Raw genomic sequence first — 20043 nt, forward strand, 5'->3', positions numbered from 1 at the left:
ATTATTCTATATTAAACCATGCTTAAAACATGAAGATAACATATAAATATATACTTTGTATTGGTTAACTTAGCTTGCACAATGATTGAAGCACATATAATGATTAACATGAAACTTAAAGTTCAATTTTCAGTAAAAGATAACTCATATAGGAGCAAATAAGTTCGAAAATATGTAATTTTGCCTCCCAAAATTATACTTTGCCTCAAAGTTAAGAATTTTTCTTCAATTAAAGGTAACGGTCTTGTGTTAGAAGCGGAAGTAAGTTGTGAACAATAAGCATTAACAAATCTTTACATCATTATATGTCTGTCTACCTTTGAATTCATTTACAGGTTGAAAAAAAAAGTTGAGTTTTGCTTCTGCTGTAACATATAATGATATTAGTCCAAATCATGATGAATGGTGCAAATCAGTGATTAACTTAGCTTGCACAATGATTGAAGCACAGAAGAAAGAAAGGGAAAATGAGTATCATCCATACTAAAAGCAGCCAAGGCAAGATGATTCATATGTTCAACGATTCTAAGGAAGGACTGGACGCGCAATTTGACAGGTGTTATAAGACTTGCAGTGGCTACATTTCTGGCCTAGTATGTGGAAATAAACCTCTGTTGTATCATTGCAGTCGTTGCATAGAATCCAAACCTGCAGAAACAAGTTTCTTGATCACTATCTATAAGATTTGAAGTTTTTATACAAGAATCTCCTTTTAGAGACTCGAATTAGTTCTCAAAATTATATCGTCTGTTAATTTACTTTCGCAAAAGTGAAGATGAGAAATTATGGCTATGACACACTCATGCAAGGTGATAATAGCATGAAAACAGGTGGATCAGTACAGAGCTCCAAACTAAATGTTGAAAAACAATCACCACTAAATTAATTAGAAATTGTGGATTAAAGAAAAGTAAGATAGCTGAGAGATTTGCAAAGTGTCACAGGAATTCTTTTTGAAACAAGCATTCATGATGAAAAAACATATTATCACCCATTCATCATTCTTTATTTCAGTCGCAGAATCAATCAATGCATGGAATACATCAAAAAAGATGGGGTAGCAATACCTTCTTGGTGCGGTACTCCTCCGGCATGGTGGTTGCTTCAATCTGGATGTGCAAAGAACAATTATCAAGACTAAATTCATGAAAGCAAAGATTAATTAGACAAATTTTGTCAGCCCCTAATAAGCAGCTTGTTAATTGACTAATAAGATTGAGTTTTGTGCATATTCAAATGTATCAATCACTTCACCTGGACTCAGGCCTGCAGGGACATTCGGTTATACAAAATTGCTCTTGATATTTTACTCATTTTATATACTAGTATATGCTATTTAAACTGCTGAATTTCATCAAATCTAAATGGAAACTGTCATGGTTTGCCTTCTGAGTCATGCACAATTTTCTAATTGGCTACTAACAGTACATTGAACAAAATTCAACGACAGCATACTACGCGATTCAAACTCTCATGATAACCATACGTCCACAAAGACATGTTTAAGCCCTCCCTTTAGAAACAACTGATTTAATAACATATATTTATATATATAACATATGAAAATATTACTCCCTCTGTTCCTAATTGTTTAATACATTAGGGTTGGCATGGAGATGAAGAACAGTCATATTCAGGATATATAAGTGGGCAGAGAGAAAAAAAAAAAGAACATGTATCGGGAAAGAGTGAAAGTAAAAGTCGATGCAATATATGGTGAGAATAGAATTAATTTTAAGTAAATGATACTTTGTAGTAGTGTTATCAAAACAACCATGGAAGAAAAGTGAGAAAAACATGGAGTGCATAATATGGTTTTGCCATGTAGTTCCTTCTACTAGATCCCTCTGTAGCCTTTCTAGTGGATTTTTTAGCTACCTAACACAGATTCTAATCCGAAAAATGGAAGTAACATCTGTAGGAGGCCGGAACATAAAATTTCATGGTGTCAATGTCATTGATTTTGAGCATAAAATTTACTGCATAATCAAGGATCTAGCATGCTTACCTCCTCATCTAATCTCTTCCAGGTTCTAGACATGTCAATAACTGATTTTGAGCATATAGGGCAGCAATACCTGCAACATTTAAGAAATATAAGACCCTTCCTAGGACAAGAACACCCCACAAATCAGCTTTTTCCGAGGATGCAAGCATGCTTACTTATCGCGCTTCAACATCTCTTCGCAGCAATCAGAATGCATAGTATGCCCACAAGTCAAGACAGTAGTATTTTTAAGCGAGTCAAAAAGATACTAATGTAGACAAGAAAACAAAGTAAGATCAATTACTGTTCTCTATAGGCAAACAAATCATAAACAGAACAATGAAAAAGAATGATCAACAAACCTCATAGCATATGGGGCAGTGATGGCGCATGGAGTTCTCTATACACAAATGATTATCACGTAAAGCCACAGAATAGCAAGATCCTGGAATGATGTTCAGTAATAAACGATGTTTTTCAGAAAAATGTTTATACAAGCAGCAAAAGAGGCAATAAAAATCCTTGCTATAGAAACTACTAAAAGTCAAATGATGAAACAAAGAACTTAGATGATAGAGTAGGAATAAAGAATACCACACTTCTTGCAGTGGAAGAAATTTTCACGGCCACCAACCCTGGTACAAAAATTTTCAATTACATTTAGCTGCAGTGCAAAAACTTTTCTTCTAGACAAATTCAAAATCTGATACACAGAACCAACATAGTTATCCGAAAATGTATCTATCTGAAAACTTTAACTTGCCTATTAGCATTGCTCAAATGCTCACTATGCACCTCAAAAACTCTTAAATCAATATATTAACTAGCTTTGAATCTTTGATTTCAAACAACCAATTGTAGATAAATAACTAGTGATAAAATTACAAATATTGACATTCATATGCAGTTGCCAATGTACCTGCAAATCCCGCAATCATCACAGTGAAATTGCATTTTATCAACCTGTAAGTATAAAACAACTATCATCAAATGAGAGTCTCAGCTGATGCAGGGAATGCAAATTTCCAGAGTTAAAGAGCAAAATTTTCACAGATTTTCTAGTCGATATTCTTAGTCATTAAGTAGAAAATCTTCCAACAGTTTAGTATTTCAGCTTATTATATGTAGATCAATCAAAACAGTCACGAAGTTATGAACCACAATATACACCAATCATAAAAAAGAAAGAATTAACCATTATTTTATACTAAAGGCTCCAGAAATTTTACATCATCGTCATAGAACTTGCAAATCTCACAAAAGTACTCCCCCATATTAACACCGCAATTCGTGCAAACATGAGCCGCCTGAATTTAACAGATAACCAAACATCAGTCACCACATTTTTGCAACCAAATGCAGTTACAGAACATGAATGAAGTAGCCAAACTGAACTATCAGTACTACTTACTGGTTGTTCTGTGTCGCATACAGCACAAACAACCTGTGTAATGAGAGCATGAAAGCAAATCAATTATGCAGAAAGGGTACTAAAATACACAATCAAAGAAAAAAAAAAGCTCTCATGATCAACATACTTGCTTAACATCATGTCGATCGAGTTCATGCCGGTCCATTGGGTTGCATAACATATTCTAAGAGGCATTTCCACAAACAAGTAAAAATTAGCAACGTAATGAACAAATTCCACAAATTCAAAATTATTTCAAACTTCATACTCTATTGCCCTTTGAATCATCAGACGAAAAGAATGAGAAACATTCACCAAGGTTAAACCCATGAATTAAGTTCGAATATACTAGACTTATAAGCTATGTTACTCAGACTCTTCATTTTACCTCACGTACCCATGTTAGATCCTCAGACATGGGTGTGACACTTAGACACTTCAATTTAGTTTAAAATCATGGAAAATTTTCACAAAATAGCCGGGTCAGATACTTGGACACGTATCCGTGTCGGACATGGATACCCGAGTCCAAGTAACATAGCTTATTAGTTAGTAACTAGAACTGACCCATATCCAATAGCCAATCAAAACCTGTGAGCTTTTGTGACATATAATTGCAATGTTTGCAAGACTTATTAGCTATCATTTCACCTCACGTGTCCATGTCAGACCCTCTGACACTCAGATATTGGTGGGACACTTAAACACTTCATTTTAGTTCAAAATCATGGAAAATTTTCACAAAATAGCCGGGTTAGATACTTAGACACGTATCCGCGACGAATATGGGTATTCGAGTCCAAGTAACATAGCTTATTAGTTAGTAACTAGAACTGACCCTTACCCAATTGCCAATCAAAACCTGTGAGCTTTTGTGACATATAAATATATAATTGCAATGTTTGCAAGATTTTAAACTGTTTGCTAATGATAATATTATAATTCAAACAGTTTGCAATAAATGACTAAACAGTTGATCTACAAAATAATATGAAGCTCACTAAAACGAGAAATTTCATGTCACATTGCAATTATATGTCATTATGTAAATTAATACAATACCCAATTATTCTCTAAAAAAACAACATACAGTAAACAATAAAACGTGAAGAAAATGATTATTAGAACAAGAAACAAAAGTATATTACAGTGGCGTCGTTGTGGCAATGGCGACAAGGAAAGATCTCGTTACAACAAGGAGCTCGAATCAAACACCTTCTTCTGTAATGCTGACATCTGGAAAAAAAATGGGAAAACAAAGCAAATTAAAACAACAACAACAACATATATAAGACAAAGCCTTAAAAGAGGAATGAAGAATACCCATAACCCATCCTCCCAAAATCGAAGCGTTCATTAGAAAAGCCCTCCATAAATCTGCTAAAATTTGGAGAAAAACCCAGAAAAATAGATGGTTTTTCAATCCAAAAAAGGGGCAATTAGTCTCCAAAGATTGAGGGGATGAATCTGGATTATTTGGGTAACTCAAAACAACCCAAAAATGAATAATAGAGTATGAAATTGGTAGGAAGAAAAGGGGTAGTGTATATCAAGAAACAATGGACATTTCCTATTAAAATAAAATAACTATTCATCAGATTTACAAAAGAAGTATAAAAATGAAACATCATTATTATATTATTATTAAAAAATATTATATGCATTGATTGAGGAGAAAGATGATGTGATTGGATAAGATATGGGTGGGGTGGCAGGTAAGAGAGGGGAGATGCCAATTGCAAGTTGCTAAAAAAGGAAAAAGAATTTGGAAGAAGACAGAAGTGTATGGTGGCGCCATAAATGGAAATGTACAGAGTTACAGAGTACTCTGTAGTTATTTTACGGAAAGGAAAGATCACTGCTTCAAGCGATCACTGATTCAAGCAACCGTTTAACTAACTGTTTTTGAGTCATGCTTAGGTAATGTCATAATTTCCCATCATTTAGATTTTTGCTAGTAAGACCTAGCATACGGGTCATTTAGGTTGGATTCGGGCCGGGTCAATTTGGGTAGTGTGAAGTTCAATGGGTTTTAAGTCGAATCCGGGTCATCACTTTGGGTTAAATTTGGGTCGAGTTAGGTCTGGTCAATTTTTAACACTAATTTTCGAATCGGGCCAATTCGAGTTGGGTCAATTCAGATTGGGTCATCAAAATAAATTCACTTACAAAAATAGTTGTAAAAATAAAGTAAACTTTCGTGTCAAAAAAAAATAAAAATAAAGTAAACTTAAAAAAAAATAAAAAAAATCATGATTACTCAAGAAATAAAGAAGCCCTAAAATAAAGATGCTAACTCCAATTATTGTACTTCATATGTTTATGTAATGTGTACTATTTAGTTAAACTTTTTTCATTATTTTTACCATTACTTTATGAAGTTTGTGTTGGGATATGGGTCCCTTCCTATGTGGACAAAGCCCATTTTATGTTGTGATGGTTTTGGGACAACTAGTCAAGTTTTGGCCCAAATTTGTAGCTTCTCAAGGAAACTTAATTCTTTGACTTTTTTGGTGTGCCTACCGTGCAAAAATGAGTGGCAACAAAGGGTCTTGTATACTAATTGCTTGCTGCCAGTAAGTGTAGTAAATTAGAGTTGGAAGTAGTTGGGAAGAAGTGAGAAAGATACAGAGAGTTTCAAAGTAAGCTAGTTCACGTTCTTCATTGCGCAACTCCAGAAATCAGCCCCGATCGAAGCTCATCCGTTGTCCGATTTAGCTCAAAATTTGACAGCTTGTCTAGGACATCTAGGGCTTCGTTTTCAATGGTCAGATTGTCATTTGCTGCTACTGTTCGTGATTTACGGCCTCTGGACAGCACTCTGTTTTTCTGGTGATATTCTTCCATTTTTCCTCCATTACTTTGTTCTTATGATTGTTGTTGTTTGGGTAAATTCAGTACCCAACTTTTAGACTTGAAATTGTGTTTGTGTAACATTCCTTTCATCAATAAGAACAATTTGGGTGGACTCCTAAAGTCCCGTGGTTTTTACTCTTCACATCGAAGAGGTTTTCCACGTAAAAATCGTGTGTCCTTGCTTGGTTGATTATACTTGTTATTTTTCATATATTTCTGCCTTTGGTGTGTTAATATTGCTGGTTGTGTGTTGGTCTTGGAGAACATACATATATCTTGGGTTAAGTGTGACCTTTGAACAAACTAGTAGCTTGTGTGTGCTTGTGGTTTGTTGTTTGGTCGATTGATTATTCCGTAAGAGGTGTGTTTATCCTCAACAATCTGGTATCAGAGCCACGGCTTTATTATTGAGTTCTCGGGATGGAATCCGGTAATATTAACACTAGTAGAATGGTTATTTTGAATGGAACTAACTATCATCTTTGGAAGAGAAAGATGAGAGATTTGTTGTATGTCAAGAGTTGGCATTTACCTGTGTTTAGTACTGAAAAACTAGAAGGTAAAAGTGATGAGCAATGGCAATTTGAACATGAGCAAGTTTGTGGGTTCATTCGCCAATGGGTTGATGATAATGTGTTGAATCACATAAATGATGATGTGCATGCAAAGTCCCTTTGGGAGAAGCTTGAATCTTTGTATGCTAGCAAATCTGGCAACAATAAAGTGTACTTAATTAAGAAATTGATGGGCTTGAAGTACAGAGAAAGCAAGACACTTTCAGATCACTTGAATGATTTTCATGGCATTCTCCAACAGTTGTCAGCCATAGGAATCAATTTTGATGATGAGATTCAGGGACTTATATTGCTTGGTACTCTTCCTGATTCATGGGACACTTTCCAAATGACACTTTGTAACTCTGCACCACAAGGCAAAATCACGTTGGATCTTGCCAAGGTTGGTATCTTGAATGAGGAGATGAGAAAGAAATCTCATAGTGTGTCATCTTCGTCCGAGGAAGCATATGTTGCTGATAACAGGGGAGAAGCAAAAACAGGGCTCCGAGTGGCAGAGATAAAAGCAGGAGCAAGTCCCGTAGGAGATACAAAAACATGAAATGCAATTATTGTGATAAAATGGGTCAGATTCAGAAATACTGCTACAAGTTGAAGAAAGATAACAACAGGGGTGGTAATGGCAAGCAAGAAAAGAAGCATGATCAGAAAGATCAAGATGTTGATGATCGAGCTGCAACAGCAACAGTTGATGATCTTATCATTGTTCATGATGAGAGTTCTGTGAATCTTGCTAGATATGAGACAATTTGGGTGATTGACAGTGGAGCCTCACTACATGTGACATCTATGAAGGAATTCTTCACATGTTATACGTCTGGTGACTTCGGGGTATTGAAGATGGGTAATGATGGCTTGGCTCAAGTTGTTGGTGTTGGTGATGTTTGCTTGATAACTGACATTGGAGCAAAGTTAGTGCTCAAGAATGTTAGGCATGTTCCAGACATCCGTTTAAACTTGATCTCAACAGGGAAGCTCGATGGTGAAGGCTATTGTAACACCTTTCATAGTGGCCAGGGGAAACTCACTAAGGGAAATTTGGTGTTAGCTCGTGGGAAGAAGCACACAAGCCTGTATTTGCTGCAAGCCTCAATTTCCACAGATAGTGTAAATGTAGCAGATGATGATCCAGCAAAGTTGTGGCATAGAAGACTTGGCCATATGAGTGAAAAGGGTTAAGTTGTTTGATGAGAAAGAATGCACTTCCAGATTTGAAGAGTGCAAAGTTGGACAAATGTCCACATTGTTTCGCAGGCAAGCAAAACAGAGTCTCTTTCAAGAGACATTCTCCTTCCAGAAAGTCAGGTTTGCTTGACCTTGTTCATTCTGATGTTTGTGGTCCTTTTAAGGTGAAAAGTTTTAGTGGTGCACTTTACTTTGTTACCTTTATTGATGATTGTTCAAGAAAGCTGTGGGTTTATGCTTTGAAAACCAAAGATCAGGTGCTTGATACTTTTAAGCAATTTCAAGCTTTGGTTGAAAGGCAAACAGATAGAAAATAATTGAAGTGCCTCCGTGATGACAATGGTGGTGAATACATTGGACCACTTGATGACTATTGCAAGTCATAGGGGATACGACATCAGTTCACGCCAAAGAAGACTCCACAGCTGAATGGCGTAGCAGAGAGAATGAACAAAACTTTGTTAGAGAGGATACGGTGCATGCTTCAGAGGCAAAGTTACCGAGACACTTTTGGGGTGAAGCTTTGTTTACAACTACACATGTGATTAATTTGTCTCCTTGTGTTCCTTTAGATGGTGATGTTCCAGATAAGGTTTGGCTAGGCAAGGAGGTTTCTTATAATCATTTGCGTGTCTTCGGGTGTAAGGCATTTGTGCATGTTCCAAGTGATGAAAGATCGAAACTGGATTCAAAGACTCGCCAGTGCATCTTTGTGGGCTATGGTTTGGACCAGTTTGGTTACAGGTTTTATGATCCTGTAGAGAAGAAATTGATTCAAAGTAGGGATGTGGTATTTGTCGAGGATCAGACAATTGAAGACATCCAAAAGGCTGAAGAATCTACATCTCACGGTAACGATGATTTGGTTGATTTGGATCTACCTCCTTTGACTCCTACACCTACTCTAGCTGAACAGGTGCAAAATAATGATAATGGGGATGATGTTCCCGAGGTAGATGATGATGTTGATAATGTTGATGTGAGCTTGATGACCAGGGTTCAACTAAAGAGCAACCAGATCCCGTGAGACGGTTTACTCGAGACCGACGCCTTTCCACGAGGTATCCTTCTTCTGATTATGTTCTCCTAACCGACGGGGGAGAACCTGAGTCCTATGAGGAATCCATGGATAGTGATGACAAGCAACATTGGTTAGATGCAATGAAAGATGAAATGAAATCATTGCATGATAACCATACTTTTGATCTTGTGAAGTTACCGAAGGGTAAGAGAGCTTTGAGGAATCATTGGGTTTATAAGCAGAAACAAGATGAGAATGTTAAGAAACCATGATACAAAGCAAGACTTGTTGTCAAAGGCTGCAATCAGAAGAAGGGAATAGACTTTGAAGAGATTTTTGCACCGGTTGTCAAGATGTCCTCCATTAGAGTTGTTTTGGGTCTTGCTGCTAGCTTGAATTTGGAGATTGAGTAGTTGGATGTGAAGACCGCGTTTCTTCACGGTGACCTCAAGGAAGACATATACATGGAACAACCAGAGGGTTTCAAAGTCAAGGGGAAGGAAGAGTATGTGTGCAAATTGAAGAAGAGCTTGTATGGCCTAAAACAAGCTCCAAGGCAATGGTATCGCAAGTTTGACTCCTTTATGGGGGAGCAAGGCTACAAGAAGACTTCTTGTAATCATTGTGTCTTCTTGAAGAAATTTTCTGACAATGATTTTATCATTTTGCTACTTTATGTTGATGACATGCTTATTGTAGGGCAAAATGTGGATAGAATTGTTAGTTTGAAGCAACAGTTGAGTAAGACTTTCTCTATGAAGGAACTCGGGCCAGCAAAGAATATTTTAGGCATGAGGATCATCCGTGATCGCAAGGCTCGAAGGTTGTGGTTATCACAGTGTAGGGAATATTTCAAGCACTATGATCCCAAGCTTGAACTCCACTGTGATCATACACTAAAGTTGGTGGTGTTCCAAAGGGAAAGAAAAAAGAGCAAAAGAGTCGTCAACAAGTTTTAGGAACTTGTAAACCCAAAACGATCCAGGAGATCGTCAACTCCATAAGGTCTTGAACCAAACAGGGTTCGGGGATGAGGGTACGAATCCAATCTACAAAAGAAAGGACCCACCCTATAAAATAGGCCTCTACTTTGTTATGCTCTTATTCATGTGCGCTTTTTGACTATCATGCAAACATTATATTAATCTTAAACCTGTTTATCTATGTTGGTTGAATATTAATGCACAAATAAAACTATTATTGGCGATCACTTGAGTTAAAATCATATTAGCCTAAGCCAAATTATTAATTATCTTATTAGGCGTGATTCCAAGTACAAAATCCCTTTAAACATGCATAAAAGGCGTGATCAAGCAATAACAATAAAATATAAATAATATCAAGCAACATAACCATCATAATAATAACAATAAAAATCATGTTAATAATAAAGCTTAATAATAATAGCAAGATCCTAGGCATGATACTAACAAGATTAATAACAAATCCTAGCATGTCACTAAGCAATAAAGATCAAAGCTTTAAACCTAACATGGTACTAACATGATATTAGAAAAGAGTAAAAGGCAACCTAAGCATGATACTAGAAAGCAATAAAAACATCATAACATGATACTAGGAGTTAAAATAATTTAAGCATGCTTTCTACATTGAAAGAGAATAATAAGATTACATACTTTGAAGCCTCGTACCTCTTTCTAATAACAAAATACACAAGTTAGTAAACTTCAATGAAAATAAAAATAAAGAATTAAATTAAATAATTGAAAGAAAGAGTTAAAAAGTTTAGACTGGATTTGGGACCAAACCCTCAGAAAAGTATAAACCTTTCACATCTAGGGAAAAGGCAACTTCGAACTTGGCTAGGTGTTTCTAAGTCTTGTGTATGCGGAAGTGTGTTTAATAAAAGGCTAGTTTAGAAAAAGAGAGAAAGAATCAAGTAAGCCTTGATGAGAGTTGATGAATAAAAACGGAGGTCGAGGACCCTATTTATAAGAAAACAGTTCGGAAAATCATAGAATTTGATAAGAAATAAAACTCTACTCTGTCACTAACAAACCGACCTTGTCGCCAGAAATTTATCTTGTCGTTTGGCGACAGAGACAGTTTTTTTCGGATTTTGTTTTTATCATATCTTTTGATCTAGAAATCCAAATAAGTAATATAATATGTCGTTGGAAAGCTCTTGAAGTCTACTTTCTAATGCAATTAGAATCAGATTAAAATATTTTGTAGATAAAAATATTTGGCCGAAATAGTAGGACGGTGTCAGTTTTGGATAGAGTTTCGTATTCCTAACATATCTTTTTCGTTATAGCTCGGAATTAATATTATAATATATCATTGGAAAGATAATTTCAAGATCTATTCAACCATATAAAATCTGGAGAAAAAAATAAGAGGCACGAAAATAATATCTGACTGTCTTTGAACATCTTTAAATCCGAATAGAAAAAGGAAAGTTTTTAAAGAAGGAAAGTTTTATATTTAAAATCAAATTCCTTAATCTTATCTTTTCAAAAAAGGATAATTAAGATCTTTTAGAAACTTATAGAAGATTCTAATCAATCCTAATTAGTTTAGGAATATGATTAAACCTTTGGACCCTCCTCATGATCATTGGGTCGTAGGTAAAATCCGGTTTGGGCCCAGTTTAGTATTTTGGCCATAACTTCCTCATTATTCATCGGAATTGGGCTTATAATATATCGTTGGAAAGTTCTTTTAAAGCCCCATCCAACTACACCATTATTGGACCCTTATCACGGACCAAACTAAACTGGATTGGACGTTTTTATAAAATAGAGTGGGTTTTCGAAAATAGAAAGAAAAGAATTTTAATAAAAACTAACCGCAACACAAGACTTTTCACACTTTCACCTCATTCGATTATGATTCGACGCGAAAGATATTCATCATTGGGTTTGGTTTTGGGGAGACACAAATGGGTGTCTACACAGAGGAAGCATATATTCATAAGGTGCTTCAGAGGTTCAACATGGAGAAAGCAAAACCGATGAGTACTCCTCTTGCTCTGCATTTTAAGTTGAGTTCTCAACAGTGTTCTTCTACATCGGAAGAGAAGGAAAGTATGATGCATATTCCATATGCTTCAGCAGTGGGTAGCTTGATGTATGCAACGGTTTGCACTAGGCCCGATTTAGCTCATGCAGTTGGTTTGGTTAGTCGTTTTCTCTCTAATCCGGGAAAGGAGCATTGGAATGCTGTGAAATGGATTATGAGATATCTACGAGGTACTGCAGATATGAAGCTATGTTTTGGGAGTGATAAGCCTATTCTTGTTGGCTACTCAAATTCTAATATGGCAGGTGATATAGACTCGAGGAAGTCTACTTCAGGTTATTTGATCACTTTTGCAGGGGGCAGTTTCTTGGCAATCTAGATTACAGAAGTGTGTGGCATTGTCCACAACTGAGTTAGAGTTCATTGCAGCGACAGAGGCATGTAAGGAGTTGTTATGGATGAAGCGGTTTGTTCGTCAACTTGGATTTACACAAAAGAGGTATGTGTTGTATTATATTGTGACAGTCAGAGTGCTATTCATCTTGCTAAGAATTCTACCTTTCATGCAAAGTCGAAACTCATTGATGTGAGGTATCATTGGATACGGGATGTTCTTGATGCTAAGTTCCTTGAGCTTGAGAAAATCCATACTGATGACAATGCCTCCGACATGATGAATAAAACATTGCCAAGGGGCAAGTTTGAGACTTGTCGTTTGATTGCCGGAATGGCAACCACCTCCACATAGTCGGGAGAGGGAGATTTGTTGGGATATGGGTCCCTTCCTATGTGGACAAAGCCCATTTTATGTTGTGATGGTTTTGGGGCAACTAGTCAAGTTTGGCCCAAGTTTGTAGCTTCTCAAGGAAACTTAATTCTTTGACTTTTTTGGTGTGCCTACCGTGCAAAAATGAGTGGCAACAAAGGGTCTTGTATACTAATTGCTTGCTGCCAGTAAGTGCAGTAAATTAGAGTTGGAAGTAGTTGGGAAGAAGTGAGAAAGATACAGAGAGTTTCAAAGTAAGCTAGTTCACGTTCTTCATTGCGCAGCTCCAGAAATCAGCCCCGATCGAAGCTCATCCGTTGTCCGATTCAGCTCAAATTTTGACAGCTTGTTTGGGACATCTAGGGCTTCGTTTTCAATGGTCGGATTGTAATTTGCTGCTACTGTTCGTGATTTACGGCCTCTGGACAACACTCTGTTTTTCTGGTGATATTCTTCCATTTTTCCTCCATTACTTTGTTCTTATAATTGTTGTTGTTTGGGTAAATTGAGTACCCAACTTTTAGACTTGGAATTGTGTTTGTGTAACATTCCTTTCATCAATAAGAACAATTTGGGTGGACTCCTAAAGTCCCGTGGTTTTTACTCTTCACATCGAAGAGGTTTTCCACGTAAAAATCGTGTGTCGTTGCTTGGTTGATTATACTCGTTATTTGCCATATGTTTCTGCCTTTGGTGTGTTAATATTGCTGGTTGTGTGTTGATCTTGGAGAACATACATATATCTTGGGTTAAGTGTGACCTTTGAACAAACTAGTAGCTTGTGTGTGCTTGTGGTTTGTTGTTTGGTCGATTGATTATTCCGTAAGAGGTGTGTTTATCCTCAACAATTTGGGAGATGAAAAGACATACTATTACTTTATTATATTATAATGGAAATGGAACACTTCATTTTCTTACTCAAATTTGCAAGTTGTGGAATGCCTAAAGACTTGAACATTAAAATTTTTGTTTAAAAAAATTATTTTATTTTAAAAAGAGAATACAAAAAGTAAATATTAAAAGAGGTGACGTATGGCATATAACTATGTAAGTGATTTGTGGTAACGTATGATTGATTGTGGTTTGTATGTATATGCTGAGTATAGATCCTATTAAAAAAAAAAAAAAAGTATAGATAGATAGATAGATGTGTGTTTCATTAAATAGGAAATGATGTCAAATATTAAAAATGTTGTTAGATTAGATATTGAATTTTAGATGTTTAGATATTGAACTTTGGATATTAAATTTTTTATTTCAAATATTGAATTTTTATATCAAATAATAAAAAGGAAAAAAAATAATAAAATAAAGGAATTTTTTACTTTTAGTACAAAAATAAATCACAAGATTGTTTTTTCAACCATAAATTTTAAAAGTTTTATTTTACCACCAAAAAATTTCTAAAAATTGTTTTTACCACTTACCGTCAAAAAAACCGTTAAATTTAACGGTTTAAAAAAATTCTTCTATTTTCGTGCGCAAAACATGTTGCTCATAGGTTTAGGGGGGCATTTTGGACCTACGGTTCCAATTTGAGGTCATAATGGACAAAAATGATCGAAAATGCCTCGTTTTGCGTGTTCTACGCAAATCGAGGTATTTTTAAACACACAAAAGAAAGAATTTCTGATCATTTTTTGTCAATTCTGACCTCAAATTGGAACCAAAGGACCAACCAATGGCGAAACCAAAATTTTTAAGTATGGGGGGCCAAGATCATATCTATGTATGTGTAATTTCGCAACTATTATTGAGTTTGTTGATTTTATTTACTGTTAAACAAAAATGTTAGTTGCAAGATTTGAACTCTTGACCTCTTATTCACCACCACATAGCAAAAACCAACTCCTCTACACTAAAACTTATATCAATTATATGCAAAATTTAATATTTATTTTGAGCCAAGGGGGAAGGCCATGGCCCACCCCAGCCCCCCTTGCCTCCGCCCTTGGGACCAACATGCCCCCAAAACACCCTAAAGACCATGTGTTTGGCACGAAATTCGAATAATTCAAAAAATTCTGTTAGGTTTTTGATGGCATGCATGTGGTAAAAACAATTTTTTTTTTTTTTTTGCAGTAAAATAAAACGTTTAAAATATTTAGTAGTAAAAAACAATTTTGTGAAATTTTTTTTATTATTATTTTTTTTTGTGGTAGAAGTCCATACTCCCTCCGTGGTTTAAGTTGGCTCGTACTTTGGTTGTGTTGGATCCCTTGTATCCCTAACATTTCCCCGTTATTTATAACCTTTGATATTATTGTAATTGCCTAATTCTAGATCCTTGTGTAGCTTCATATTAGTGATTCTACCAATTTGTCATAATTGATTGATGAGTTGGCTTGTTGTAGTTTGCTCGATCTACCTTGTGCTTGTCAATCACTTGCTTATTTGGTAGTATAAGTCGTTGAAAGTGTAACACTTCTAACTAACAATTTATCATTTATCACTTATTTGCCGGGAGAAAAAAGAGATTGTTATATGCATTTGGGTAACAATCAAAAGTTTAGTTTAATTTATTGTAATTCACATTAAAAGTTTAGTTTAAGAAAAGTTTATTTTCTTACAATTATTATTTCCAATATAGTGGTTATTTGTCTATCCTAAAATATTATTTATCTTTGTGAGGTATCGGTTTCATATTATCTAGTAGAAGCCACATTTCCGCTACGGTAGCTCTAACAACTAGTATCAGAGCCGACGTCAAAATCTTAAGTGGTAAAATTTTTTATTTTGAAATTAATTATAATGGCATCTACTAGTGGAATGGTTAAAGTTGAAAAATATGAAATTGAAAAATTCAATGGTAAAAATGACTTTTCCTATTGGAGGATGCAAATGAAAAATTTGCTTGTATCATAAAAGTTGTATACAGCATTGGCTGGAAAAGAACAAAAACCCAAGGACATGAAGGATGAGGATTGGGAAGAGTTAGATCTTGAAGCACGAGTGGCTATAATCTTATGCCTTGAGAGGGATGTCGCATTCTTGGTAAACGAAGAAGCAACGGCCGCTGGCGTGTGGACAAAGTTAGAGACTAATTTCATGACGAAAACTCTAACAAATAGGATCTATTTAAAATCCAAATTGTATACATGCAAGATGGAAGAAGGCACCTCAATCCGGGAGTATATTAATAAGTTTGATAGGATTATATCAGACTTGAAGGATAATGACGTGAAGGTAGATGAGGAAAACCAAACACTCATGTTATTGCTTTCATTACCGAAATCCTATAAAATCTTGTTCAAACATTGATGCTTGTAGGTGATACTCTAACCATGAATGAGACTAGAACATCTCTTTTAGCGGATGACCTTCGAAAGATTGCTACAAGCGGGATGATGTCTAGTAATGGAAGAGAACACAACGAATAAGCTCAGGGATTGGTTGCAAATAGAGGAAGGACTAATGAAAGAGGGCAAGGCAAGGGAGGAAAGTTTAGATCAAAATCAAGACCTCTTACGAAAAGGCCATGTTTCAGATGTGGTGAGCTCGGTCATTTTAAAGCTAATTGCCCAAATAAGAGGGTAATATTCAAGAAGAACAACAACGACAAATCTAGAGGAAAACAACATGAAAAACAAGAAGCTAGTTTTGTCTCAAATGATGAGGATGATTATTATTGTTACTCAGTTTCAGAACAATGCAATGAGATATTCAGTAAATGGATGCTTGATTCAGGTGCATCTCACCATATGTGCCCAAACAGGAAGTGGTTTACAACTTACCAGAGTTTGGATGGCGATACTGTTTTGATGGGAAACGATCATGCTTGTAAGACTGTCGGGTTAGGTACTATCCGAGTCAAAATGCATGATGGAACAATAATAACCTTGAAGGATGTGAGACACATCCCAGATTTGCAGAAGAACCTTATTTCTTTTGGGGTGTTAGAGAAAAATGGTTGCAAAATAGTCTTAAAAAATGGAGTTTTAAAAGTTGTTTGTGGTTCCTTGGTAGTGATGAAGGGAATTCGTCACGGTAATCTTTATCCTCTTTTGGGTACAATTGTTACAGGTGATTTAGCAGTTGGAATTGCTGGAAGTAAAGACCAAACAGAATGCATGAGGATATGGCACATGTGCCTTGGGCATATGTCGGAAAAGGGTCTATCATTGCTTAGTGGACAAGGTTTGTTGAAGAACATGAAGAAGCCACAAATGGAATTTTGTGAGCACTGTGTGTATGGAAAATCACACAAGGTGAAGTTCTCTACAAGCAAGCACAAGAGCAGAGTTTTGTTAGACTATGTGCATACGGATGTTTGGGGTCCGGCTAAAGTTGCTTCCAAAGGTGGTTCTAGGTAGTTTGTTACATTTGTTGATGATCATTCTAGATATGCTTGGATTTATTTTCTTAAGCATAAAAATGAGGTATTCGACATTTTCAAGCGGTGGAGAGTATTGGTTGAGAACAGAACAGGTCGAAAGCTAATACCTGTACGGTCTGATAATGGTATCGAATACACAAAAGGAGCTTTCAAGGAGTTTTGTGATCAGGAAGGCATTGTGAGACACTGGACGGTCAGAGACACACCACAACAGAATGAGTCGTGGAAACAATGAATCGTACACTACTTGAGAATGCAAGGTGTATGCGCTCTAATTCTAGATTAGGCAAAGAATGGTGGGCAGGGTCGGTTGCTATAGCCTGTTATATAGTAAATCGATCCCTACGTTCTTATTTAGATGGTGACACGCCTTTGTATGGTCAGGGGAACATGCAGATTACACGAGACTTAGAGTCTTTGGGTGCACATATTATGATCATGTTAAGGATAATAAGCTTGATGAAAGAGTCGATAAATCAATCTTTTTGGGGTATCCAAAAGGGGTTCAAGGCTATCGTCTTTGGAGTGTAGAAGATTCTAAATTTGTAATTAGCAGAGATGTGACCTTTGATGAAAGATCTATGGTAGCTTTATCGAAAGCTATGGTGCCTAATGATGGTGATGTTGGGATGACTACAAATACTCAAGTGGTGGAGATTGAATCTAGAAACCAACAAGATTCTAGTCATGTTTAGGTGGAGCATCCTATGGTGCCTAATGATGGTGATGTTGGAATGACTACAAACACTCAAGTGGTGGAGATAGAATCTAGAAACCAATAAGATTCTAGTCATGTTCAGGTGGAGCATCCTAGTATTTCTCAAGATGAAGAGGAGGAGGATGATCTGGATCATGAGAAGATTCAGCAGGAAAATGCACATGTACTACAACAGCAACAACTGGATTCTTTGGCATCCACTAAGCCAAAGAAGAATTATAAATTAGTTTAGAAGTTTGGGTCAGACAAACCTTTGAGGCATTACGGGCAGGTAAACTTGGTAGAATATGCAAACTTGGTGGAGGATGATGAGCCGGTCTCCTTCAGCTATTAAAGACAAGAATAGCGAGAGTTGGTTGGTTGCTATGGAAGAAGAGATGAAATCTCTTCATAAAAAACAAGACATGGGAGGTAATCCCATTGCCCGTGGGAAAGACTGCTAGCTATAGGTTGTAAGTGGGTGTATAAAAGAAAAGAGGATCATTCCAATTAAGTTACAATAAGGTATAAGGCTAGGTTAGTGGTTTTTTGTCTATCCCAAAATATTATTTATCTTTGTGAGGTATCAGTTTCATATTATCTAGTAGAAGCCACATTTCCGTTGCGAGAGCTCAAACATCTTGTTTGTGGATGTTACAGGAGATTTGGGAGATTCTTCCACGCTTTTCTGCCTGCCAACTTTGTAAGGTGCCACGAAGTTGGGTTACTCCTGCCACTAGTTGGATGTTCGTACTCGTGTTCACCATTTCCTTTGTTGGTCTTTTTAGCTTGTGTTTATTGTTTTGTTTGTTTCTTGGCAGTGATCGTTGTCAAAAAAAAAAAACCCAAAAAAAAGAGATAGTTGCTCCACAAAATGGTAGATATAAGGTAGTAAGGGAAATTAAAGAAATTTTATATAAGACCATCTCCAACGGTGAGACTTGAGGGAGTTTCTTTAGGAGGGAGAGAGAGAGAGAGAGTAGTTTTTGCAAAGGATACCAATAAGTTAGTATCCAAACTTAAAAACTCCAAAAGAATGTTGTTAAGTTTAGATACCCAACTTGGCAACTTCGAGTTTTATTAGACAAAAAGTGTGAGTCTCTTATCAATACTCCCTCCGTTTCTTTTTTACATTCCTATTTTTAAAATTATACGGGAATTAAGGAACTTGGACCAATCATATTCATCTAAAGTGATGCACATGGATTCTGAATTTTTTTAAAGGCATTAATAAGAGTGAGAATGAGAAAATAGAGAAAGCATTAAATACAAAACAGAAAAATAGGGATAATTTGGAATATTTGGTAAAAATTTACTTACTAAAAAAGAAAAGTAGAAATGTAATTTTGAAAAACCCAAAAAGGAAAGCATGAATGTAAAATAGGGACGGAGGAAGTACTATAATATATTTTGTAATTTTTATTATATTTTATTTTTATTTTTTTTTTAAAAAAACTTATAATATGGATTTGGTTGGCCATAAATTAAAAGTGACATTAATATATTTTTAAAAAGCATACTACCATTAAACACTATTATTTTTTTCAAAAAAAAAAAAAAAGAAAATTAAACACTAAAAATACTAGCTTAGTTCCCTTTGAGAAAGATTATCACTAAGCAATTTGCATCTTTTTCCCAATTTGGCAAACAAAATTAGCTGAGGATGTTGAAATCAAGTTTAACATTATCATTTCACACAAGTTAAATGGATTTACCATTTATCGATTCCCGAATGAAACTACTTATTTGAATCCATTTCAAACATCTAAAATTACTATTCCAAATGCATCTTGAAATGATTCAAATAAGATCACACTTAACTATATTTTTATCATAGCTATAAATTACAAAAATCAGTCAAATATGTCTTGTGCCTAAATTTTTATTATAGGTTCAGATTTCTGCAGGTTCTTAGGTCGCAGGTCACAGGTTGCTAGATTACAAGTTACAGATTGCTACGTGATCATCTAACTGGTTCCATGTATTAAACGAAATTAGACAAAGATATTTCCAAGGAATATTCTAAGAGAATCCAAGTTTGAACGAAGTCAAAATTGTTATAAGCTTTCCTACTATCAAGGAGGTTATATTTCCCACCAAGAATAAGTTAATTGGAAATGTTAAATGTATCTGCACCACAAATAAGTCCACATTCGTTGAAAACCAAATCAAGGAGTCAAATACTTCTCCTATTTGCGTGGGGGACACTCCCACTATTCTCCAA

The 20043-nt window shown here is 35.7% G+C and overlaps 1 protein-coding gene across 1 annotated transcript; it reads right to left on the reverse strand.

Moving 5' to 3' along the window:
* Positions 1-253: 253 nt before the first annotated feature.
* LOC145607729 (E3 ubiquitin-protein ligase MIEL1-like) lies at positions 254-5153 on the reverse strand. Its single transcript, XM_081663324.1, has 12 exons — positions 4722-5153; positions 4547-4634; positions 3526-3582; positions 3399-3431; positions 3217-3294; positions 2907-2950; positions 2582-2622; positions 2350-2432; positions 2164-2255; positions 2009-2078; positions 1068-1109; positions 254-648 (listed from the first exon to the last, which is right to left on the reverse strand). Exons 1-12 carry the CDS (start codon positions 4769-4771, stop codon positions 526-528), a joined length of 801 nt encoding a protein of 266 aa, XP_081519450.1. The 5' UTR covers positions 4772-5153; the 3' UTR covers positions 254-525.
* Between the last annotated feature and the right edge of the window lie 14890 nt (positions 5154-20043).

The sequence above is a fragment of the Chenopodium album genome, chromosome 23, assembly GCF_948465745.1.
Source record: "Chenopodium album chromosome 23, dcCheAlbu1.1, whole genome shotgun sequence".
NCBI classification, from domain to species: Eukaryota; Viridiplantae; Streptophyta; class Magnoliopsida; order Caryophyllales; family Amaranthaceae; genus Chenopodium; species Chenopodium album.